General features: G+C 43.5%; 1 protein-coding gene across 3 annotated transcripts in view; it reads right to left on the bottom strand.

Annotated features, from left to right (window-relative positions):
* Positions 1-26,552, bottom strand: part of dars2 (aspartyl-tRNA synthetase 2, mitochondrial) — a 65,587-nt gene that overhangs the window by 12,880 nt on the left and 26,155 nt on the right. For 2 of the 3 annotated variants that reach the window (XM_078217988.1, XM_078217991.1), the window contains exons 11-15: positions 25,534-25,641; positions 18,293-18,355; positions 16,428-16,580; positions 8,952-9,170; positions 1,187-1,297 (exon numbers count right to left, since the gene is read on the bottom strand). In XM_078217988.1, the coding sequence (XP_078074114.1) occupies positions 1,187-1,297; positions 8,952-9,170; positions 16,428-16,580; positions 18,293-18,355; positions 25,534-25,641 (654 nt within the window). The remainder of the gene's footprint in view (positions 1-1,186; positions 1,298-8,951; positions 9,171-16,427; positions 16,581-18,292; positions 18,356-25,533; positions 25,642-26,552) is intronic. The other variant, XM_078217989.1, reaches the window with a different exon arrangement.

Below are 26,552 nucleotides of genomic sequence, written 5' to 3'. Positions count from 1 at the left end.
TTGCTCATTTTGAGAGCCAAAGCATATGTTCCCACCACAATACGAATTCCCCTCACATCAGCGAGGTTTACAGCTGCTTTTGCAAAATGTAAAGCTGTCGAGGGGAACCTGCCAGGGCGCAAAGTATAGCCCCAGAGGGAGAAGGACATCCCTGGGAAGAATTTTGCAATCTATGCACAGAAAATCTGGAGACATGGTTTTCACTGTCTCACTGACGGGGCAGGGCCTGACAGAGCTAGCAATGCTGGCTTCACAGGGATCAGGATGCCATTTTTAAAGGGTGCCCCAATCTGCAATGAATAGAATATCCCCAATTTCGAAGGATACAGGGACCATCCCACATAATGCACTGGCAATGCCAGGGAACAGTGCCAGGCACTGTCCAGGGATGTCCTTCTCCCTCTGGGGCTATACTTTGCATCCTGGCAGGTTCCCCTCGACAGCTTTACATTTTGCAAAAGCAGCTGTAAACCTCGCTAATGTGAGGGGAATTCATATTGTGGTGGGAACACAATATGAAGGGGAGGCCCTTTAATTATATAATAATTAATTGAAATATATTAAAATGAAGGGCTGGAACCTTGGTGGGTGGAGAAAATTGGGAAACGAGATCTTGCTGGTAATTCTCGTGAGATTTTGCACCCACGTTGCCGTTTGCGTTTACAGCTAACACAGACACAAAATCGCCCCTACTGGGCCAAATGGTCTCCTCCTGCACTGTAACAATTCTGGGGTTCTGTCTTATTTTATTTTTTAATGCTCCTGTGAGGCATCTTGAGATGTCTTATTAAATTAAAGGCATTAAAAGTAAGTGGCGAAACACCTATGACATGTATAACAGTCCTCAGTTCAAGAATATTCTCCCTCCCCATGGTTTGGTTTCAAGAGGTCACTTCTATCCCTCAGAAATTATTTAATTACCGCAATATTTATAAGCCGAGATGTTGCCTTTTCACCCGCCATCTCCCTGGGCACGCGGATCTCAGTGGCAGCAACATTCTAATTTTTTCCCTCGAGTTACATTTAGTAGTGTTGAGGAGATTCAGCTTTAGCAACCCCATTTTCAACCTACATACTTTTCAGGGCTTAGAATCCATCTATAATAATTGTTAATTCTTTCTGCACTGTGAAGTGTATTCTTATGCAATCCCATTGATATGTACGCAATACAAGTTAAGCTATATACCTTTAATATTGTCTCCAGTATATAATCCTGCAATTCCATATTATGTATTCGAATGGAGCCACCTCCTATTTCATTGCCATTTAACACCAGGTCATAATGTTGACTTCTCACCTGCAGAAAACAGAATATGGTAGTACTAGACAGCGGTAAACTCTCAGAAGCTCAGATAAGAGAAACATCAGCTGCACTGATCATCATTCACATGGTTTCTTTGGGCATCTCAAGACAATTTACATAGAAATCATAGAAACCCTACAGTGCAGAAGGAGGCCATTCTGCCCATCGAGTCTGCACCGACCACAATCCCACCCAGGCCCCCACATATTTACCCGCTAATCCCACTAACCTACGCATCTCAGGACTCTAAGGGGCAATTTTTAACCTGGCCAATCAACCTAACCCGCACATCTTTGGACTGTGGGAGGAAACCGGAGCACCCGGAGGAAACCCACGCAGACACGAGGAGAATGTGCAAACTCCACACAGACAATGACCCGAGCCGGGAATCGAACCCAGGACCCTGGAGCTGTGAAGCAGCAGTGCTAACCACTGTGCTACACATGGAACAGAGGTTCCCAAACTGGAGTCAGCAGACCCCCAGGGGTCCGTGAAGGTCTGCGGAACTGGTGGCCACCACATGACCAGAAAACGCCGGTTTGAAAAGAGCAGTCAATCAATTTCAAAAATAATTACAGCAATGAAATAGGCCAATCAGAGCAAGGCTTCTTTAGGGCGGCACGGTGGCATAGTGTTTAGCACTGCTACCTCACAGCGCCAGGGACCCGGGTTCAATTCCAGCCTCAAGTGACTGTCTTTGTAGAATTTGCACATTCTCCCAGTGCTGTGGGTTTCCTCCGGGTGCTCGGGTTTCATCCCACACTCCACAGGTGAAGTGGATTGGCCATAATAAATTGCCCTTTAGTGTTCCAAGATGCCTAGGTTAGATGGATTAGCCACGGTGAATGTGCGGGGTTACAGGGATAGGACCTGAGTAAGACTCTCTAAGAATCAAAGAGTTGGTGCAGAGTCGATGGGCCAAAAGGCCTCCTTCTGCACTATAGGGATTCTATGATTCTTGAATCCCTGGATGCTGATAAGCAGTGATCCGAAAGGCATTTGTCGAATTTATTCCATCTCGCTGTAGCTGGGCAGAAAATCCCATGGCCAACAGCAAGGATTGATCCTTAGATTGAAGCTGCAGACAAAACGAAGCAGAGGCCTCAGAGAAAGGTATGTAAGAGAATGGAGGTGTGGTGTTCCGGGCCTCAGTGAGGCGCATGTCAGAGAGTGTGGGCAGGGGTTGAGTGGTGTATGTGAGTGAGGGTGGGAGGTGCGTGTGAGAGAGCAGGGGTGAGTGTATGTAAGAGAGGGGATGTGTGTGTGTATGTTTGAGAGGGGCCTGAGTGTGTGAGAGAGAGGAGAGTGAGTGTGAGAGAGACATGAGTGCATGTGCATGAGAGAGGCTTGTGTGTGCGTGTCTGAATGTGAGAGAGAGATACGCGAGTGTGTGAGAGAGAGAGAGAGAGAGAGAGAGGCGAGTGTGACAATATGAGAATCAGCTTTCTAGCATCATTCCTCCCACTAGAAATGACAAAAGGTAATATTTAAGCACTTTTTTTAATAAGAGCACTTTTTAATTATTACCAGATTAATCACTCCTAAAGTAGGTACTACTTCCAGGGGTTAATGTTAAGCGGCCATGGGAGGGTGGTTTGGTCAGGGGTTAATGTGAGGGAGCCATGTAGCTGGTGAAGTATTTGTGACTGTATGTCTCTTCCTAATATATGCAGATATAGCTAGAAAAGACTGGTTTACATCTGATTTGTGTTTGCACCGATTTCATTGCAAAAAAGGAGTGTCCACAATCTGAGGATGCTTGGGAAGGTCACTAGGGATTCCACGGCTCAAAGTTTGGGAAACCCTGACCTTGCAAGTCACTCAGTTCAAGAACAACAAATGCTAGAAAGGTCTCGACAGTGACACCCATATTCCATAAAGAATGAAAAATATACTGATGATGAGAGACCGTTTCGGTGCTCTCAACTGTGGGACTAACTTCAGGCCATCCTCTGATCTCACGGAACACCAGAGAGTTCACATCAAGGAGAGGCCATTCATCTGCTCCATGTGTGAAAGGGATTTACTAATTCATCAAACATCTGCGGGTTGATCTTTTAAATGTCTGGATTGCAGGAAGTGTTATGAACAGTCTGTGGAACTGACATGCCATCAAGGTGTTCACGCTGATGAGAGACAAATTCCGTTCCAACTCCATTTTCAAGTTTGCTGATGACAACACTGTAGTGGGTCAGATCAAAACAACGATGAGATGGAGTACAGGAAGGATGTAGAAAATCTGATGGAATGGTGCAACGACAATAATCTCTCCCTCAATGTCAGTAAAACAAAGGAGAAAGTTACCGACTTCAGGAAACATAGTAGAGGATATGCCACTGTCTACATCAACGGGAATCAAGTGGAAATGGTTGAGAGCTTCAAGTTTCTAGGTGTCCAGATGACCAATAACCTATCCTGGTCCCTCTACGCCGACGCTATAGTTCAGAGAGCCCACTCATGTCTCTACTTTCTCAAGAGGCGAAAAAAATTCAGCATGTCCACTACAACTCTCACCAATTTTTTACAGATGCACCATAGAAAGCATCCTTTCTGGATGTATCACAGCTTGATATGGCTTCTGCTCTGACCAAGAACACAAGAAACTACAAAGGGCCGTGAATGTAGCCCAGTCTAGCACGCAAACCAGCCAACCCATTGACTCCATCTACACTTCCCACTGGCTTGGAAAAGCAGCCAGGATAATCAAGGAGCCCACGCACCCCAGATATACCCTCTTCCATCGGGAAAAAGATACAAAATTCTGAGATCACGTACCAACTGACTCAAGAACAGCTTCTTCCCTGCTGCCATCAGACTTTTGAATGGACCTACCTTATATTAAGTTGATCATTCTCTACACCTTAGCTATGACTGTAACACTACATTCTGCACCCTCTCCTTTTCTTCTCTCTTATGTACTGTGAACGGTAAGCTTTGTCTGCATAGTGTACAAGAAACAATACTTTTCACTGTATAACAATACATATGACACTAATAAATCAAATCAAATTCAGGAGCTGTCACTGTGGGACAGGGTTCATGTGATCATGTGAACTCAGTGTACGCCAGTCCCAGGGAGAGATCATTCACCCGTTCCATGTACGGGAAGAGATTCGCTCAGTCATCCCAACTCAATACACATCAATTTGAGGAGAGATTTAAAAGCAAAATGTTTCTGCTAATATACAAACAAGAGAGACTGTTCATCTGCTCAATGCGTGAGAAGAGATTTACTCAGTCACCTCACCTACTGAGACACCAGAGAATTCACAAGTGACTGCAGGAATTGGATTCAGCTGTCAATCACATCCAGGACTGAACCATGTTCATTCTGACAGTTGGAGTTTGTTTCTGCTGATGTTAATAATCTCTGTAACTGGGCTGGAGTTTAATATTCTGGACAAATGTGGAATACGTCAGCTTTGTTTTAACCACATTGTCATAGATGTTTGTCTTTACCACCTGACTGTCTAACATCACCTGACTGGAGCTCAGAAAAAACAATCTGGCGGGAGGGTCGTACAAGTGTCACACTTGGAGGGAGAAACAGCACTGTGGTCTTTCTCATCTCTCTTCACTGGCAGCAAAGTCCCTGTGTGGATTAATACTGAGGTGTGTAAGAAATGTGTCCCAGTCGCTCTCTTCCATGGTTCAGTGTTCTCAGACACAGAACAGAAATTCCCTTTACAACTGTGTTCAAAGTCAGGAAGAACAATGGTGAATGCTGGAAACGTGCTGTCAACTCAGAGGTTGGTGTCAAACTCTGATCTGTTCCTGACTGAAAGTGAAATGGCAGGTTTAAATTTCCAGTCTGAAAATGACTGGTAATTATTCCGTGAATACTTAATGTGTTTATGTGACAGTCCTGAGCGTTAAGGATGATGTTAACTCATTTCAAATAAATCAATTTGAAAGAAATTGATTAAAGTCGACATTAAGATTGTAGTTTGAGGAATTCTACATCTCAGGGTACTAACGGAGGTGGCCATCGAAACAGTTGTATATTGGTTGTCATCTTCCAAAATTCTGTAGATTCTGGAAAAGTCCCAGCAGACTGGAGGGTGGCAAACATAACCCTGCTTTTAAAAAAGAGAGGGGGAATTACAGACTGGTTAGCCTAACATCAGTAATAGGGAAAAAGTTACCAACTCTATTTTAAAGGATGTGACAACAGAACACTTAGAAAATATCAACTAAATTAGACAAAGTCAACATTGATTTATGAAAGGGAAATAATGTTTGACTGGAGTTTTTTAAAGATGTAACTAGTAGAATAAATAAGGGTGAATCAGTTGGATTTTCAGAAAGCTTTTAATAAAGAGGCTCTTGTGCAAAATTAAAGAGCATGAGATTGGGTGTAACATATTGGCACAGATTGAGAATTGGTTAATAGATAGGAAACAGAGAGTCTAAATAAAAGGGTCTTCTTCAAAGTGCAGACAGTGACTAGTGGGGTCCTGCAGGTATCAGTGCTTGGGCCCCAGCTATTCATAATATACATCAATGATATGGATGTGTAATATTTCCAAGTTTGCTTATAGAGTCAGAGGTTTACAGCATGGAAACAGGCCTTTTGGCCCAACTTGTCCATGACATCCTTCTTTTTAAACCCCTAAGCTGGTCCCAATTGCCCGCATTTGGCCCATATTCCTCTATACTCATCTTACCCATGTAACTGTCTAAACGCTTTTTAAAAGACAAAATTGTACCCACCTCGACTATTACCTCTGGCAGCTTGTTCCAGATACTCACCACCCTGTGTTTGAAATAATTGCCCCTCTGGACCCTTTTGTATCTCTCCCACCTCACCTTAAACCTATGCCCTCTAGTTTTAGACTTCCCTACCTTTGAGAAAAGATATTGACTATCTAGCTGATCTATGCCCCTCACTATTTTATAGACCTCTATAAGATCACCCCTCAGTATTCTATGCTCCAGAGAAAAAAGTCCCAGTCTATCCAGCCTCTCCTTATAACTCAAACCATCAAGTCTCGGTAGCACCTTAGTAAATCTCTTCTGCACTCTTTCTAGTTTAATAATATCCTTTCTATAACAGGTGACCGGAACTGTACACAGTATCCCAAGTGTGGCCGTACCAATGTCTTGTACAACTTCAACAAGACGTCCCAACTCCTGTATTCAATGTTCTGACCAATGGAACCAAGAATGCTGAATGCCTTCTTCACCACTCTGTCCACCTGTGACTCCACTTTCAAGGAGCTATGAACTTGTACCCCTAGATCTCTGTTCTGAAACTCTCCCCAATGCCCTACCATTAACTGAGTAAGTCCTGCCCTGGTTCAATCTACCAAAATGCATCACCTCGCATTTATCTAAATTAAACTTCATCTGCCATTCGTCAGCCCATTGGCGCAATTGATCAAGATCCCATTACAATCCAAGATAACCTTCTTCACTGTCCACTATACCACCAATCTTGGTGTCATCTGCAAACTCACTAACCATGCCTCCTATATTCTCATCCAAATCATTAATGTAAATGACAAATTACAGTGGACCGAGCACTGATCCCTGAGGCACACCACTGGTCATAGGTCTCCAGTTTGGAAAACAACCCTCAACAACACCCTCTGGCTCGTCATCAAACCAATTTTGTATCCATTTAACTACCTGGATCCCGTGAGATTTAACCTTATGCAACAACCTATCATGTGGTACCTTGTCAAAGGCCTTGCTAAAGTCCATGTAGAAACATCAACTGCACTGCCCTCATCTACCTTCTTGGTCACCCCCTCAAAAAACTCAATCAAATTTGAGAGACATGACCTTCCACTCTCAAAGCCATGCTGACTGTCCCTAATCAGTCCTTGCGTCTCTAAATGCCTGTAGATTCTGTCTCTCAAAACACCTTCCAACAACTTACCCACCACAGATGTGAGACTTACCGGCCTGTAGTTCCCAGGCTTTTCCCTGCAGCCCTTTTCAAACAAAGGCACAATATTTGTCACCGTCCAAACCTCAGGCATCTCACCTGTGATTATTGATGATTCAAATACTTCTGCTGGGTGACCCACAATTTCCTCCCTAACCTCCCACAATGTCCTCGGATACATGTCATCAAGTCCTGGGGAATTATTTATTTATGATATGAAACTTGGTGGGAACATGAGTGATGAGGATGATATTAAAAGGCTCCAAGGTGATTTAGACAAACTGATTGAGTGCGCAAATACATGGCCGATGTAGTATTACATGGATAAATGAAAAGTTCCCAAACGGGGGGGGGGTCTTCAGAGTTGGCAACCACCATGTGACTGACAAACGCAAGTTCAAAAGGAGCAACCAACAAATTTCAAAAATAATTACGCCAACGAAATGGGCCAGAGCAAGGCCTGAGTACTGGATGTTGATAGGCTAACTAGTCATTTAATTTCTTCCATCTCATTGTTGCTGAGCAGAGAAGCCTGCGGCCAACAGCAAGGGTTGACCTTGAGGCAGGAGCCAGTGGCAAAAGAGGAGGCTAGAAGCGGGATCAAGAAGGAGAAGCATAGGTGTGGCCTACAGGAAATGGCGAGGCCTTGGGAAAAGAGCAGGGAGTTTTGGGCCTCAGAGAGAGGTGTTTGTGTGTGAGGATGAGTTTGTGTGTGTGTGTGTGTGTGTGTGTGTGTGTGAGAGAGAGAGAGAAAGAGAAAGATGAGTCTGTGTATGTAAGCGAGAGAGGGGTTGAGAGTGTGAGACACGTGAGTGAATGGGAGCAGGATGAGTGTGTGTGAAGGAGAGAGGTGCACATGTCTGATATGAGGATCAGCATTCCAGCATCATTCTTCCCCTGAAAAAATTACAAAAAGCATGACTTAAGTATTTTTTAATAAGATAACTTCTTAATTATTACCAGATTACCAACTCCTAAAGTGGGTTGTACTTCCAGGGGTTAATATGAGGAGGCCATGGAACTGACAAATGTATCTGTGACTGTGTGCCTCTTCCTAGTTCCTAATATATGCATAGATATAGGTAGAAAAGACTTGTTTACATTTAATTTACTTTTCATGGCAAAGAATGGTTGTCGACATTATGAGAATGCTTGGGGTTCCCAGATGCTCTTGGGAAGTCACTAAGGATTCTGTGGCTCAAAGATTGGGAAACCCTGACATAGAAGGTATAACCAAGAAACAGGCCTTTAGGCCCAACCAGTTCATGCCAGCTTTATGCTCCACTTGAGCCGCTACCCATCCTTCTCATTGGTACACTAACATTCTAATCACACCACCAATCTTACACTGGGATAAATCTGAGATCCCTAAATTGCATTGATTGCTCAAGCACAGGATTTGCTACAATCTCAAATTTGCAGGTTAATAGAATCTCTGGCAAGTGGGCACCTATTCTGAGACTTCGGTTGATGATGCTATCAAGCCAGTCATGAGCTGAGTGAGACTTATCTCTGATTGTCATTTCTTCAACAACATTTCCACAGTGAAAGCCATGGGTTCTCACAACTTTGCAGCCAAAAATCACCTTGGGAAATTATAAGATCAAATTAACAAATGTGAGAACCTGTATTCATTTGAAAATGCATTATGCATTTTTTCCTATTAAAATATTAATAGAAAAATATCAGTTTTTTTGGTGAAGATTTCCTAGTAAATGGAAAACATGTCTTTGCATCTTGCATTAAATACTATACCTTGCCAGGCTCTGTGTAGATGAGATGGGTATCATCTGCGTGGGGAGCTGTGAAGGGATGATGAACAGATTCAAATCCTTCAGTGCTGTTTTCTTTCGGTTGAAACAGTGGGAAATCGACGATCCAGAGGAAATTGAATATACGTGGATCTCTGAGGATGACACCCTTGGACTCCAGAATATCTGCACACTCTAGCCGCAACTTCCCTAAAGCACGATTCTTTGAGAGGTTAAAAAAAAGTACGCATAAGAGAAAGTGATCTGCAGGTTAGTCACTTTAAATCAATCACTGCACAAGACATGAAGGCTTAAAATAAATCTCGTCATTCTGAATGCAGCTGATCATATCAAAAGCAGAAGTGGGAAGCAGATAATCATGAAGACATCCAGAGCCCAAAAGCTTTTTAACCAATAGGATTATCTGTGGAAGAAATTACTGCTGTGTTTGTCTGCTTCTTCCAGGTACCTGAGAGTTATCTCCTCTAACGTTTATTTCTAAGTGGTGCCAAAGTCAGAAGCTTGCTTCTTTATTCTACACTGTTGCTTACTGTAAGGTTGCATCCTTCATTTCCCATCTGTGTAGCACCTCACCTTTGCTTACTCTACATGAGAGACACTACATTAATTAAACTAACATTCGCCTTACAAGTCCTAGACATCACTTACAGATCAAACATATCACTTGTTTGGTCTTTTAGGCAGAGAATAAATAGGCAAGGCATGATGTGTTTCCAAATGAAGTGAGAAGGAACTTCCAAATGTACTTTTAAAACTTTGCTTTAACTTTACTTCTAGGTCCACCTGGGTAAATAAGTAACTCAGGGCCTGATTTTACCATTTTCATTCTAAGTGCTGAATCTGGGCGAAATTCAGATCCGACTTGGAAATCTGCTTTCAGGCGCCCCCATATGCACTTAGCCTGAAAAGAAATCACAGGTCTGAATCGCATTGTGGGCGGGGCTTAGCGCACCCGAAACGATCGCGCTCTGAACTGCGCATGCGCAGTTAGAAAAAAATTGAAAAACACGCTGCTGTCACACCGCTCCCGGGCCGCAAAAAGTGGATCAAGCGGCCCGGGAGCGAAGGCCCCCACAGACATCATCTCCACCACATCACTGTCGCCCTTATCCATTCACCCCCCCCACTACCCAGACCGATCGCAACCCCCTGCCCCTTCCCCCTCCCCCCCATCGATAGCCCGCAGAGTGGCAGCGGACCCCCCTGCCCCCGTCTCCCTCCCAGAGGTACATCTTACCTGCCTCCCTCCTCCCCCGCCCCTGCAGAGAATGATCTGGCCTCATTCCCCCCTCCTCCCCTCCCAGAGAATGCTCTGGCCTCACTCTCCCGCACCCCCCCCACCAGAAGTACATTTGACCCGCCTCCCTCCCCCTGCCCAACCAGACAACGATCGGCCCTTCCCCCGCCACAACCAGTCAACGATCGGTCCTCCTCCCCACCCCCAACCAGACAATGATCTGCACTCCCCCTCCCCCAACCAGACAATGATCTGCCCTCCCCCAACCAGACAACGATCGGCCCTCCTCCCCCCACCAACCAGACAATGATCAGCCCTCCCTCCTCCCCACCAGAGAATGATCTGACTCGCCTCCGCCATCAATCTGAGTCAGAGCCGTTGGAAGCACTGAACTCGCCTCTTCAGCAGCTAGAGCGCCCGATTCAGACTTTTATTCAGCATTTCCATTTTGGCGCGATTCCGGATTGGCGAATGCGGCGGTAAAGGGGCAAATGCTGATAAAGTTGGGCGGGCAGTTCATTAATTCAATTGAAATGCATGCAAATACATTTAAATCGCCATTGCGCCGGCTTTGGGCACGAATCGGATCGCGGCCATTCCTGGGTCTCGGTAAAGTGGCCATCTACACGGACACTGGCATGGATTGCGTTAATGGCCTCACACCCGACTTTACCACATTTTCGCGCCCGAAAACGGACGCGACGCAATGGTAAAATCGGGCCCTCGATCTCAGCTTTATACATGCACACACCATTTTTACAGCAAGTTATAAAGGGTGGTGTGCTGTCCTGCTCTATTAAAACTTTATATATATTGACACTAAAGACTAAGGCTGGGATTCTCCCAAAAAATCTGAGTGTCGAATTCGCGTGAAAACTGGAGTAAATCACGATGTTTTTTTTCAGAGGGAGTTCAGAGAGGATTCCCCACACTCTGTGCACTGCAGAGTGCACCAGCCGTGATTCCTATTGAAAAATCAGTATTCCCATTGGAGAGGCCGGCAGCATAGCGCTGAGCAGGCCACTGCGCATGTGCCGACCTGTCAGTGCTGGGATTGGCGCATGCGCAGTGGCCCCTGTCTGTCGGCCTCCCAATTGCTGGCCAGCTCGATCGCAGGCCCCCCCCAAGCATGCCAGGGCCCAGCCCTGAGCCACCCGCCCCCTTCTCCCAGCCCACCCCGATCTCCAGCAACCCTCCCGCGATCCCACCCCACCGGCAGTCCCGATGCTCCCCCTGCAGGCTGACCTCTCCCCCCAGACCCGATCGTTGGCCTCCCTCCCCCACTGATCTCTATGTAGAATGGCAGCAGGACATCCCTCCCCGACAGATCGCCCCAATCCGGCCCCTTCTCCATTAGGCCCCGCCCCTTTGGCATTGCCCAATGCCCCATGGGCACTGCTAAGGTCCCAATGCCCAGGGGGCACCCCCGCCACCCAACCCTCTAGGGGGCTCCCGATTGCCCCCCCTTCACTCCAGCAGATCGGGCCACCAGCTCCCCGCTAGTGGGGAACTACTGTAAACCCCGCTGGAATGTAATACTCTTGGCAGCGTTGGAGAGGCTATCGAGCCCGGAGGCTTCAGTCCTGGGCCCACTAATTACATTCAAAACAGATTAAAATGACGTCCTGCATATGTAATCCAGCTCCGTGCCCACTTAAATCTCCCAGCCCACTGCGCTAAAAAATCAGTGCAGCAAGATGGGAGAATCGCTCCCTAAACTTTTCAAAATTATGTCACTTCTCATATAATTTCTTACCGTTGCTGAAAAAGACATGTCGAAGCTTTTCATCTTGCACTCATCAGGATACTTTGAAGAATACCCATGTCGGGGAAAGCAACAATTTATATTGTACGAGAAGAAAGTGCTGATTGATTGGCAAGCAGACTCTGATTGGGAGAGGTGTTGCCATGGAGGATGCACTAGATCATAGAAATCATAGAAGAAATCATAGAAACCCTACAGTGCAGAAGGAGGCCATTCGGCCCATCGAGTCTGCACCGACCACAATCCCACCCAGGCCCTACCCCCACATATTTACCTGGCCAATCAACCTAACCCGCACATCTTTGGACTGTGGGAGGAAACCGGAGCACCCGGAGGAAACTCACGCAGACACGAGGAGAATGTGCAAACTCCACACAGACAGTGACCCGAGCCAGGAATCGAACCTGGGACCCTGGAGCTGTGAAGCAGCAGTGCTAACCACTGTGCTACCCTGCCGATGACTGACAGTTAACTGCCAAACATTGTTTGAAACTTAAACCAGGCAGTTTCATATATCACATTGCCCAGTTTACCTCATACTACCCCTGGAAGGACAAGGTATCTCAAAAATTTGAGCAATAGGTGAAACTAGCTGTTTCACACTGCTACAATACAGTAGCAACACTGTATTTACCACTAACAGAATGCTGCCATCAAGCCAAAATGATTTTCTACCTATCACACAAATGAGTAATGTCGTGCATGAATTCAGTGCCAATGTGATGCCAATAGGACACATGTCCACCAGATTGGCGGATCGCATCAAACAACGTGGCCGAGCCGCTGTTTGCAGCAGGCAAGGCATAGACCATACCCAACCAGCCCGGGCATGCAAAACTCTTAAGCTCACAAATGCTTCACAATGGCAGTGAACTGTCAGTCACGGTGCATTCTCAATGGCACCAAATTGCTAAATAATCCTCAATGTCCAAAGAAATACGCTGGCAGCCAATTGAAATTGTCAGTCTGGCTTGCAGTGTTGTGCATAGGTGTATACTGAAAGCTACAGACATAAATACACTTCGTTGCAGAGAAAATAAACATGTAACACACATTGCACATATTTCAGTTAAACAAAATAAGTGACGGCTATTTGCTGACTCATTCCTCAGGGCAATGCCATGACCAATCAGGGTTAAACTGCCTGATTTACTTTCAAAAAATGCTTGGCAGATAACTGTCAGACACTTGCTGTATTCTCCATGGCAGTGCCTCTACCATTCAGAGTCCAATTGCCAACCAATGAGTACTTTATTTTCTTGGAGTAAAAGTTGTTGTTTTCTCCTTGTATCAGCATCCTTGCATAGTTCCTGATGAGTGCAAGGCAAAAAAGCTTCGACATGCCTTTTTCTCAGTTCTGTACTCAAGTTCTGTACCACCAAATTACTTTTTTTATATACCATATTTGTCCTCCCAAAGTGGATTGGGAAGGCTATAAAAACAAACAGAGGATAACAAAGAGAGAAATAAGGAAGGAGAGGATCAAATATGAAGGTAGGCTAGCCAGTAACATTAGGAATGATAGTAAAAGTTTCTTTAAATACATTAAAAACAAACGGGAGGCAAAAGTAGACATTGGGCCGCTCCAAAATGACGCTGGTAATCTAGTGATGGGAGACAAGGAAATAGCTGAGGAACTTAATAAGTACTTTGCGTCAGTCTTCACAGTAGAAGACATGAGTAATATCCCAACAATTCAGGAAAGTCAGGGGGCAGAGTTGAATATGGTTGCCATCACAAAGGAGAAAGTGCTAGAGAAACTAAAAGGTCTGAAAATTGATAAATCTCCGGGCCCAGATGGGCTACATCCTAGAGTTCTAAAGGAGATAGCTGAAGAAATAGTGGAGGCGTTAGTTATGATCTTTCAAAAGTCACTGGAGTCAGGGAAAGTCCCAGAGGATTGGAAAATCGCTGTTGTAACCCCACTGTTCAAGAAGGGAACAAGAAAAAAGATGGAAAATTATAGGCCAATTAGCCTAACCTCAGTTGTTGGCAAAATTCTAGAATCCATCGTTAAGGATGAGATTTCTAAATTCTTGGAAGTGCAGGGTCGGATTAAGACAAGTCAGCATGGATTTAGTAAGGGGAGGTCGTGCCTGACAAACCTGTTAGAGTTCTTTGAAGAGATAACAAATAGGTTAGACCAAGGAGAGCCAATGGATGTTATCTATCTTGACTTCCAAAAGGCCTTTGACAAGGTGCCTCACGGGAGACTGCTGAGTAAAATAAGGGCCCATGGTATTCGAGGCAAGGTACTAACATGGATTGACGATTGGCTGTCAGACAGAAGGCAGAGAGTTGGGATAAAAGGTTCTTTCTCAGAATGGCAACCGGTGACAAGTGGTGTCCCGCAGGGTTCAGTGTTGGGGCCACAGCTGTTCTCTTTATATATTAACGATCTAGATGACGGGACTGGGAGCATTCTGGCCAAGTTTGCCGATGATACAAAGATAGGTGGAGGGGCAGGTAGTATTGAGGAGGTGGGGAGGCTGCAGAAAGATTTAGACAGTTTAGGAGAGTGGTCCAAGAAGTGGCTGATGAAATTCAACGTGGGCAAGTGCGAGGTCGTACACTTTGGAAAAAAGAATAGAGGCATGGACTATTTTCTAAACGGTGACAAAATTCATAATGCTAAAGTGCAAAGGGACTTGGGAGTCCTAGTCCAGGATTCTCTAAAGGTAAACTTGCAGGTTGAGTCCGTAATTAAGAAAGCAAATGTAATGTTGTCATTTATCTCAAGAGGCTTGGAATACAAAAGCAGGGATGTACTTCTGAGGCTTTATAAAGCACTGGTTAGGCCCCATTTGGAGTACTGTGAGCAATTTTGGGCCCCACACCTCAGGAAGGACATACTGGCACTGGAGCGGGTCCAGCGGAGATTCACACGGATGATCCCAGGAATGGTAGGCCTGACATACGATGAACGTCTGAGGATCGTGGGATTATATTCATTGGAGTTTAGGAGGTTGAGGGGAGATCTGATAGAAACTTACAAGATAATGAACGGCTTAGATAGGATGGACATAGGGAAGTTGTTTCCATTAACAGGGGAGACTAGGACGCGGGGGCACAGCCTTAGAATAAAAGGGAGTCACTTTAGAACAGAGATGAGGAGAAATTTCTTCAGCCAGAGAGTGGTGGGTCTGTGGAATTCATTGCCACAGAGGGCTGTGGAGGCCGAGACGTTGAGCGTCTTCAAGACAGAAATTGATAAATTCTTGATTTCTCGAGGAATTAAGGGCTATGGGGAGAGAGCGGGTAAATGGAGTTGAAATCAACCATGATTGAATGGTGGAGTGGACTCGATGGGCCGAATGGCCTTACTTCCGCTCTTATGTCTTATGGTCTTATGGATTATTTCACACTGAACTCCATCTGGCATACTTTTGTCCTTTTCACCATCCTGACGGTGTCATGTTGAAGTCTACAACAATCCTCATCATCATCTAACTTACCAAGTTTCATATCATCATCAAACTTTAAAATGCTGCTCCTTATAGCAGCGTCTAGGTCATTTCGAAAATTGAAAAGTAATGGACCCAAAATTGACTCTTGGGGAACACCATTGCAAGTCATCTCCCAATGTGAAAAACATAAATCTATCCATAGAAACCATAGAAAATTACAGCTCAGAAACAGGCCTTTTGGCCCTTCTTGTCTGTGCATAACCATTTTATGCCTAGTCCCACTGACCTGCACTTGGACCATATCCCTCCACACCCCTCTCATCCATGAACCCGTCCAAGTTTTTCTTAAATGTTAAAAGTGACCCCGCATTTACCACTTTATCTGGCAGCTCATTCCACACTCCCACCACTCTCTGCGTGAAGAAGCCCCCCCCCTAATATTCCCTTTAAACTTTTCTCCTTTCACCCTTAACCCATGCCCTCTGGTTTTTTTCTCCCCTAGCCTCAGCGGAAAAAGCCTGCTTGCATTCACTCTATCTATACCCATCAAAATCTTATACACATCTATCAAATCTCTCCTCAATCTTCTACGCTCCAGGGAATAAAGTCCCAACCTATTCAATCTCTCTCTGTAACTCAGCTTCTCAAGTCCAGGAAACATCCTTGTGAACCTTCTCTGCACTCTTTCAATCTTATTTACATCCTTCCTGTAACTAGGTGACCTGTAACTAGGTAACTAGGTGATCCCTTTGCTCCTATTACCAAACCAATTCCATATCCATGCTGCCATTTTTCCCTTCATTCCACGGGCTTCTATATTTTGATGTGGCACTTTGCCAATTCCTTACAAAAATCATATATATATATGCACAACATCTATTGTACTACCTTCATCAACCAATTATGTCTGACTAATTTAAGTTAGTCAGACATAACTTACCTTTATGAAATTCATTCTGGCACCCCTTGATTAATCCATACTTTTCCAAATGAAAGTGTATATTGCCCCTAAGAATTATTACCAATAACTTCTATAATTAAAATACTTACTGCTATTGTCCGATCCCCTGCTGTGAGAATCAGCACATCACCTTGTTGGAGATTTGTTGCATGACATAGCTGCGATTTCTCCATATCCGCAAGGAATTTGCCAATTGCAGACTTCCATGTACCATCAGGTTGCACCACAACAAATGTCAAGCCCTGTTGGCAGAAACCAAATAAGTGAGGAACACCTCTAATTTCTGTGGTGGTTTACTGATTTTATCCTGTTAGGTTTCTCGTTGCTAGCACCGTCATCCCCTGCAGGGGGAGCATCTGGATTAGAGGAATGGGATGGCACATCTTCAGGCCTATGGATGATTGGCCAGGTTAGGTTGATTGGCCAGGTTAAAAATTGCCCCTTAGAGTCCTGGGATGCATATGTTAGAGGGATTAGCGGGCAAATATGTGGGGGTAGGGCCTGGGTGGGATTGTGGTCGGTGTAGACTCGATGGGCCGAATGGCCTCCTTCTGCGCTGTAGGGTTTCTATGATTTCTATGATGACATCTGAAGGTGAACAGATCAGGTGAATCACTTGACCTATGGAAAAGAATTTGGAACGGCTACAATAACACTGGAGCCAAAGTTAAACCCACTATATATGGAACCAACTCACATCCTTTCTGCAGTGAGCTGGAGCTGTACCCTCATATCAAATCTTCAGGTTCACCCAGGGGCTCTCAATGAGCTTCATTCCCCTAATTTGGTATAACAAACATCAGTCAATCAAATATCAATCCTTTTATGCCTATTTCCAGTTCATTTCTATAGATAAAAAATAGATGCAGGGCAGTCCTCAGGATTACGACCAGCTCCCTTACCTCAACTTTTTAACTGGAGGACAGATGTGAATCCAGGCGCCCCTTAAATTCCAACCCCATGTATGCAGCTTTGCTTTATACACCTTGATACCTTTACTAAGTAAAAACCTTTTGATCCCAGTCTCGACAATTTCAGTTGTCATAGTAACCAATGTCTTTGGGGGTGGGGGGGGATGGAGAAATGCATTTAGATTTTAATTCTAGAGTACTGCATCCAGTTCTGGGTGCCATACTTGAGGAAGGGTGTGAAGGTATGAAAGAGAGTACATAGGAGATTCACAAGGATGATTTTTAAAAATTCATTTCAGATAAACAAATCCTCCAAAACCCTGTTCCATCAATATTGCATCCTTTAATGTTCATTCTGCAACTTTGCACACTTCTGCTGAATTACCCTGAAAGAACTGAACTGCTTTTTTACCTCTTTTTTCATCTGTTGAGACGCCACTTAATTATTTGCATACTCATTGTTTTCGTCATTGCTAGCTATGATTCTAAAGTCAAGAAAAATGTTTTAGTTTGTACCTTAGCACTAACCTGACATCATCTCAGTCACTTCCCTCAGAAAATCTTTTGGCATTTTCAGTGGCCTGGCCCATCAATAATGCCATACATATAGTAGAATCTGAGTTATGTCCTTTAAATTGCCCGTTCTTAATTTTTATATACTCATCCAGTGAAGAGTTTATTTCGACCAAAGAACTGAGCAAATTTCTTATGAAGCTGAGAGTTTGAACTCCAGTTTGAACAGAGTGTCACAACTCGAAACAGCTGTTCAGATCAATTCCTCTGATACTACAGGTATCTGGAGGGTGGCAACCATGATGAAGCAGTGCAAATAATTGGGCTGCTGGATTATATAAAAAAAGCTTTATTCTCTCATCAATTCACCCCTGAATCTTCATTGTTTAAAGACTATCTGGTGTAAATACTACTGTTCCCGAACTGGAAAATGGAAAAGGGCTCCAGGTAGCAGGGTAAATGTGCATATATAAATGCAAGTCTTTCTTTCAATAGGCTTCATGTAAAAACGTTAGATATGATTGTCTTACCTGATTAAACTGCACTTTTGCCAATTTGGTAAGATTTTCTAAATCCTTTTTTTTCAAATATTCCTGAAAACAACAAAAGGAAGTATTAATGCAGTTATAGAGGAAAAGTTGACTCTTCTTTCTTTCTGTCCTAAATTCTGGGGCACAATGACAGCTGCTGGAAGTTGTATCAAAATAGCCAGTCTGAGGTGACTCTCCCTCAGACTTTTCCCTCTCCCTTGAGAAAATGCCTAGCCTTTCTCAGCATTTTGCTATGAATGACTGAGGTTAACTCACCAGTGCGTGAAATCAAGTGTTAGGAACTTGTAACCTCCAACTCTGCACTGTTTAAAGTGGTTAAATGAGAAGCCTCACAACAAAGTCAGTTGCATATATTAACTTTTCTTTTAAAAATAACAGGGGTGATTCTCCCAGCCCATTGCGCTGCTCTAGCAGCGCAACGGACCTGGAAACATCAGCAGAGGCAGTATAACGGGCTCCCCAGTGGGCGCTACAGCCTCTGCCAGTCTCCGGGGACAGGATTTCTGGAGTCATCAACTCTGCACTGGAAATCAGCATGGAGCTGATTTAAATATTAAAATCTGAATTTCCATCCCATTTGCGGGCTCGGGACTGAAGTCTTTGGGCCCGCTAGCCTCTCCCCCACTACCAGGAATAGTTAATTCCAGAGGGGTTTACAACAGCTCACCACTAACGTGGAACTGGCAGTCAACCCGCTGGAGTGAAGGGAGGCCATAGGGTTGGGGATAAGGGGGGTACCCCTGAGCATTGCCAGCCTGGCCCCCAGGCACTGTCCAAGGGGCAAAGTAGCAATGCCCAAGGCGAACATTGGCACTGCCCACTGCCATCAGGCAGTGCTAAGGGATTGGGGCCAGAGGGAGGTGGGGCCTATGGGGAAGGGGGGGGGGGCGATCGGAGGGATGGGGGGTGGGGGTGGTCCCACTGCTACTCTGCACTTGGGATTGGGATTGGCGGGCAGACAAGGGGAAGTGGGTGGTCGGGGGCTGGCCATCCGATTGTTGGGGGGTGGGGTGGGGTGTTAGGGGACCATAAGCCAGCAATGCGGGGTTGCTGTGCTGACCAGCATTCAAGCCGGCCAGCGATCAGGAGGCCGGCACTGCAGGGCTACTGTGCATGTGCTGATTTCTGCTATGACAGGTCGGCACATGCGCAGTGGCTCGTTCAGTGCTATGCTGCCAGCCTCTTGGCCAAGATTGGGCCTCGCCCCATATTTTCAGTGTGAATCTCTCTGAGGCACTCTGTAATGCACAGAGTGAGAGAGATTCATTTTGAAAATCCCGCTAAAAAATTCAGTGGGAGTTACTCCCGTTTTTACGTGAATTCAGCACTTAGAATTTTTTTGGGAAAATTGTCTCCAACATCCTTTTACTGGTTTGTCACTATAATTTATACCTCAATCATAAAACATTTACAAAGAAACCATAATTTATAAAAATAAATTACACGTTTCACATGAACTGAAGTAATAATTCCTTTGGTGAAATCAATTCTTGCAACTTTTTTCTTCCCCCCCTAAGAATTTTAATTTTCCCTCTCACTGTGTCTCACTATACAGCTCCAGATAAAAGCACTTCCTCGTTTCTTCTTTTCTGAGTATCTGCAGCCAGGCAACTGGCTAATGGGAGACCTTGGCAACTCATTATGAATTTTGCCTCCATCCTGTAGGGCTGTATCACATGCCTCTCGAATAATCACAGCTGAGATGAAGGCTTTGTTGGACATTGTATTTAATGTACTAATCCACAGCACCTAATCATCACCATTCTGCAAAACTAAAACAGAATGACTGTGTGAAACATGGGAGGACTGGCTGAATTAAAATAGTGAGTTTGTGAAACGCAAAGCTGGAGAACCAGAGCACAGAGGTCAGAATATATTAGTAAGAAATACTATGTGGATATTGAGGTTAATGACTGAGTACTGATTTCTCTGCTAAATTACGCTAATGGATGGTGTATTATATAGACAGTTAGTAAGCTGACCATTGAAATTTCCTAATTATGTTAGGGATTGTGGGTTTTCACAAAAAGGAAAGACATGATTTGCACATGTTAATTCAAACTAACAAGAACAGATTTATTCCAGGAGGTCTTGCTTGTAGAGAACAAACTGAAAGTAAAACTGCAGCATTGGCAAACACTCTAATGACATCACCATCAAATCATGGAATCAGCTCTTAAAGCAATGTGAAATCACATAAACTTATAACATCTCTCCTCTACTTTTCTGATTATGAGAACTTACTACAAGGTTATACAAAAAATTGATAATACGCTAGACACAGTACTATGCATCATTGATCATTATTCACAGTCAATAAGAAAGTTGATCAGGAAGGCATCTATTTTATTCCTTTTTGGTTGCATTCAACATTCTGGAATTTGGCTTTCCTTCACCCAAGTAGTATGATTTGGAACTTCAGTAGACAATTCTTCTCCTGGAACTAATTCTGTATCATTCTCACTTGGTATAGCAGCATAGGCACAATCATCAGGCAACTCAGATTCAACCAAGTCTTCCATAGTATTCACAATACTAGGAACTAAAGAAATAGGTACTTCTGAAGATTATTGAGAAATCATTTTGAGATGACAACAATTGGTCAACATGGCATTGAACTGTGTAAGAAATTGGACTTGTTTTTGCTAAGACTACGACTGGTACCCATTTCTCACTTGTGATTTAATTAGGTGCTAACACTCAATCTCTGTTGAAATTAGCATTGTTTTGGTCTCACTTCTTGTCTAACAACTCGAGATTGTTGTTGACCCTCTACTGTCTCTGATGTTTCTGGAGGTAATCAAACATAGTTCTCAACTTCCTCTTTCAGAATAGTAATGCAGGTGAACTTTGAGTAGTTGGATGAGTAATGTTTCTATAAGATGCTAAAGAGCATCACATGACGTAATAATGAACCTTGCTCTCTTGAAGCTTTTAAATAATGTTTCAAGGATTGTATGAATTATTCAGCTAATCCATTGGTTGATAGATGATAAGGTGCAGATTTTATGCGCTGAATTCCATTTACTTTAAGATAATTCTCAATATCTTGAAGTAAACTGTGAACCATTATCACTAACAACCTGTTCCGGCTCAACAAATCTTGCAAAAAATTGTCAAGTTTTTCAATAGTTTGTTCAGAAGTAGTGGATCTCATGATAATAACTTCTGGCCCCTGTGCATCAATTATGACTAAGAACACGTAATCGTCAAATAGACCAGCAAAATCTACATGCAGTCATTGCCATGGCATTGTAGGCTATTCCCATGGGTGCAAAGGAGGCAACGGTGCTGTATTCCTTATTCGTGCACAGGATTGACATTGTCGCACTTTTTCTTCAATCTGAACATCCAGACCTGGCCACCAAAAAAAGTTACATGCTAATTCTTTCATGTAGTTGTTCAAGAACTCTTCCACACAGACAAAGAGGAATGATCACTTGGATTCCCCACAACAGACACCTTGGACACAACTCAAGCTTTCTTGACACATATCAAATCTGGTTGGTGGTATTTGCTCAATAGGTAAAGGTAAGCATGGTAATGCATCAGCATGGCATTCTGATTGACGATACTTTATATTGTAGGAGTGTGCAGAGATGATCAATGACCACCTTTGCAATCGGCTACCTTTATATAGCCCAAAAATAGAAGTTAAGGGTCAATGATTAGTTAATAATGTGAAATTATGACCATATAATGATGAAGCTTTTGTTTGCCAAAAATTATTTCTTTTCCTAGCTGACCACAGTTAGATTCAGGACTAGTCGGAGTACGCTAAGCAAAAGATATCGGTGGTTCTTCTCCAAAAGGCATAATGTGTGAAACTACTGCCTCTACTCCATAAGATGAAGTGTTGCATGCAAGCAAGCAGTAATGGTTGCTTCAGATTAAAATGAACTAGTAATTCAGACTTCCGCAAACATCTTTGACATCTTTGTATGCTTTCTCCCATTCTGTTGTCCAATCCCATGACTGTTTCACACATAGTAAATCATCATAGAATCCCAACAGTGCATAAGGGGGACATTTAGCCCATCTAGTCTGCATCAACTCTCCGATAGAGCATCTTACCTAGGCCCTATCCCTGTAACCCCACATATTTACCCCACTAATTCCCCTAACCTCTGCATCTTGGGATACTAAGGGACAATTTAGCCTGGCTAATTAACCTAACCTGCACATCTTTGGACTGTGGGAGGAAACTGCAGCACCCTTAGGAATCTCCATGCAGTCACAGGGAGAAAGTGCAAACTCCACACAGTCATCCAAGGCCGGAATTGAACCCAGGTCACTGGTGCTGTGAGGCAGCAGTGCCAACCACTGTGCCAACTTTTGTTATGCAGTGGCATCAATAATTAGCTAAGTTAGGAACAAATTTACTAATCCTAGAAAGGACCTCAATTGCGTCACATTCATTGGATGTGGTGCTTCTAAAATAGCATCTATCTTTTTAGGTGCCTTGTGTAGGCCTTTACTATCAATCAGGGTCGGTAGTTCAGTTGGCTGGATGGCTGGTTTGTGATGCGAAGCAACGCGGGTTCAATTTCCATACCGGCTGAAGGCCCACGTTCTCAACCTTGCTCTTCGCCTGACGTGTGGTGACCCTCGGGTTAAATCACCATCAGTCAGCTCTCCCCCTCAAAAAAGGAAAGCAGCCATTGATCATCTGGGACTACAGCAACTTTACCTTTTATGATCAATAATGTGATCCAATTACTGGACTGATGTCTGGAAAAAAATTACACTTTACTTTCTTGATTCGCAGACCATATGCTTGCGACATTCCAATGTTGCTTCTAATTTATTCATGTACTTCTGTTCGCTGGACCCTGTAATTAGAATGTCACCTAGGTAACATTGTACACCAAAGAGACAACTTAAAATCTGATCCATCAATCTTTGGAATAGGGCTGTTGTGGATGCTAATCCAATCCATCGATCTTTGGAAGAGGGCTGTTATGGATGCTAATCCAATAGATAACCTTTTATAACGAAAAACTCCTTTATGAGTAACGATGGTAAGCAATGATTGCAATTCAGCAGCTACATTCATCTGTAAACATCCTTGTGAAAGATCAATCTTGCTGAATTTCTGCCCATCTGATAACCCAGCAAACAGATCTCCAATTAAAGAAAGCGAATGCTGATCAGCACACAATAATGAATTTATGGTTGTTTTAAAAATCACAACAAATTTGAATTGTACCATCAGGATTCATGACAGGTATGATGGGAATAGCCCAGTCATTCATTGTAACCAGCAATAATACACCAATTTTAATAAGTTGTACTAATTCTTCTTCGACCTTAGGACAAATTGCATATGGCATCGCTCATGCTTTGAACATTTTTGGTTGAATATTAGGCTCATCTTATGTTTCACTTGAACTCCCTCATTGAGCCAAGTGTTTCTTCAAAAGCATTCTTGTATTTAGCCAGAAGATGCGGCAAGTCTGTTTTGGAATCCACCAATCTGTTGACAGCACTCCAGTTAAGCTTCATCTTCTCCAACCATGATCTCCCAAATAGAACTGGAAAATTACCATGGACCACACGGAGAGGCAACTCCACTGTTTGTCCACTCAACTCTACGTTGACCATGATGTAACCTTTTAATGGCATGATCTGTTCCATGTAGTTTTTAAAATCACATCAGCTGTTTTGAATGGAAGATGCTTCAGCTTTTGCAGGTATATGGCCTCAGAAATTAAAGATAGAGCAGCACCAGTATCAAAAATTGATTTCCCACCTGATTTCGGAATCACTCCATCATATTTCTGGACATTCTCTTCTTCACAGTTGTAATTCTTTTCTTCCATATTATAAATTCTTTTTTCTCAGTAGAATGCAACTTGTTCTTCTTCTTGAAGATACCCAAATTCCTTTTCCGAATATTTTTCTCAGAGGAAGCTGGTCTAGCCCGACAAAGGTGACCCATTTTGCCACAATTATTGCATTGACAATTCTTACTTCAGGATTCCCTTGCTGAATGGCCATTTTGGTACATCTGTGGTATGCTTATTGCTGTTTTGACTTCTTATGGGCAATTTCCAATTTGTGGATCTTCATTCCTGCAACAAACTGTGCAGCCTCTTTTGCAGCCAGTTGCACTGACACTGCAATTTAAACTGCTATCTTTAAAGTCAAAGCATGTTCAGTAAGCAATTTTCTTTTTGATAGCCTCATTTTAGAGACCACAAACTAGGTCTGGAAGAGTATCTTCTAACAACTCACCAAACTTGCAATGGTTGTGCCAGCCTTAAGGTTTAATGAACTGTCAAATGCTTTTGCCACCCACTTGATTCATTCAATGGAACGTGGACTGTTCCACAATGATCAGTGGTTTTGGAGCGTAATGCTCTTCAAGGAACTTTGTCAAATCATCGTAAGTTTTGGTTCCTTGCTGTGCTGGATGAATCAAGTTCCAGAGCAAATTCAAGGTTTTACATCCTATTGGACTGAGAAAAGTTGTAATGTTTGCAATTTTATTTGCTTGTAGAAAGTACTGAAAATGCTCTGCATAGGAACTCCATGATTCATTTTCTTAATTGAGAGGGCCCATGGATCCTAAATGACCCATTTCTCTTGCAAGCATTAGTGACTTGAGGCTGTTCAGTATATATATTTTACTGTCTTCCCAGTCCTCCACTTTTTACCCTTGGGACTGGTGATGTAGTTTTTTTAATTTTAAGTGGCCCCAGCTGTACAGTAAAGATTCCCTCTTTTCAAATATGCCAGATATTGTCTGAAATCTCAGCGGATCAGAAAACCCCTTTTTTAAAACAAAACAGAGAGCTTTTTTCTTACTTGTTTTTTCTGGCACCAGCATCTGAATCTTTAAGCCTGTTGTTATTACTACCCAGCCTTCTAATATTCGAAGTGTGAGGACTCCACAATGTCTTTTGGCTTCTACTTAGGATCTTTTCTCGATGTTCTCGATGAAACAAAATCCTCACTTGTCTCCAATTTTCTTTCTGTAATGCCCTATCTACGTTAAGGGTTCTGGGTTTTACAAAAAATGACGTGGTTTGCACACGCAGATTCAAACTAACAACAGATTTATTCGTGGAGGTCTAGCCTGTGCAGAATACAAACTAAGAATAAATGAGCAGCCTCTGCAAACACCCTAATGACATCACCATCAAATCATCTGATCAGTCCTAAAAGCAATCTGCAACCACTTAAATATACAATAACCATGATTCAGATACACTTACCGCCCCATCAGTCACGGAGATCACTTGCACAGCACCACATGGGTGGGACAATGCATCACGCAGGAAGGATATCTCTGTATTTCTGAATACTTCACTGACGTCAACAATCTGTTTATTTTTTAAAAATTAGATTAGATCAGTTTTTAAAGTAGAAAATCTCCCTAATGCGCACAATTTTTATCCAGAGTAACAACCGGACAAATCAGAAAAGATTCCATTGAATCTCTGTATTTTCAGGTTTTTCTATTTGTTTGCAAGCCAAATGATCTTTTCATTATGCTATACAAGAAGAATTTTAACAAACTTGGTCAGTATAATTCCTACAATTATGAACACTGGCTGTAATCTAACAGCCACATTGACCACAGGCACAAATCCCATAATGGCCACTAAATTTCGCAAGAGGCCAAAAACAGGATTTGCTCCAGTTAGATTTCAGTTTCAGATTTTCCCTGCCCCCTCTGATGATGGGAAGTATATTTTCAGTGCAAATCGGGGCACCCTTTAAAGATGGCCTCCCGATCTCTGTGGAGCCGGCCTTGCTGGCTCTATCAAGCCCCGCCCCGCCAGAGTGATGGTGTAAACCATGCTCCAGATTTTCTGTGCACTAAATGCCAGAAAATCTGGTCTGAAAACTTGGCTGTGTTTCTGGAGAGATACCTGCCAGTTTTCAGTCAGTGTCTGACACACTGACAAATTTTGGTAAAATCCCGTCCATTGTGTTGGAATCCATTCAGATCCAACGATCTGAAATAAGCTTCAAATTCCGTGTTCTTTCCATCATCAAGACCACCTATGTGCCAGTCTGTATCCCTGCCAAAACTCGTCAGCTGCCAATAGTCCTGCTCATGCCTTAGCTACCTCTATACTCGCTTCTCCAATGTTCCTTTGACCATTTTTCCATCTTCCACCCTTAAACTTCAGCTCTTCCAAAATTCTGCTATGGTAAGTTGTACCAAGTCTCATTCACTCATTTCCCATGCTCCCTGACCTATAGCGATTCCTAGTCTGGTAACACC

The sequence above is a fragment of the Mustelus asterias genome, chromosome 8 (genome assembly GCF_964213995.1).
Source record: "Mustelus asterias chromosome 8, sMusAst1.hap1.1, whole genome shotgun sequence".
NCBI lineage: Eukaryota > Metazoa > Chordata > Chondrichthyes > Carcharhiniformes > Triakidae > Mustelus > Mustelus asterias.
Note: the sequence above shows the minus strand (reverse complement) of the source record. Positions and strands in the feature narration are given on the sequence as shown.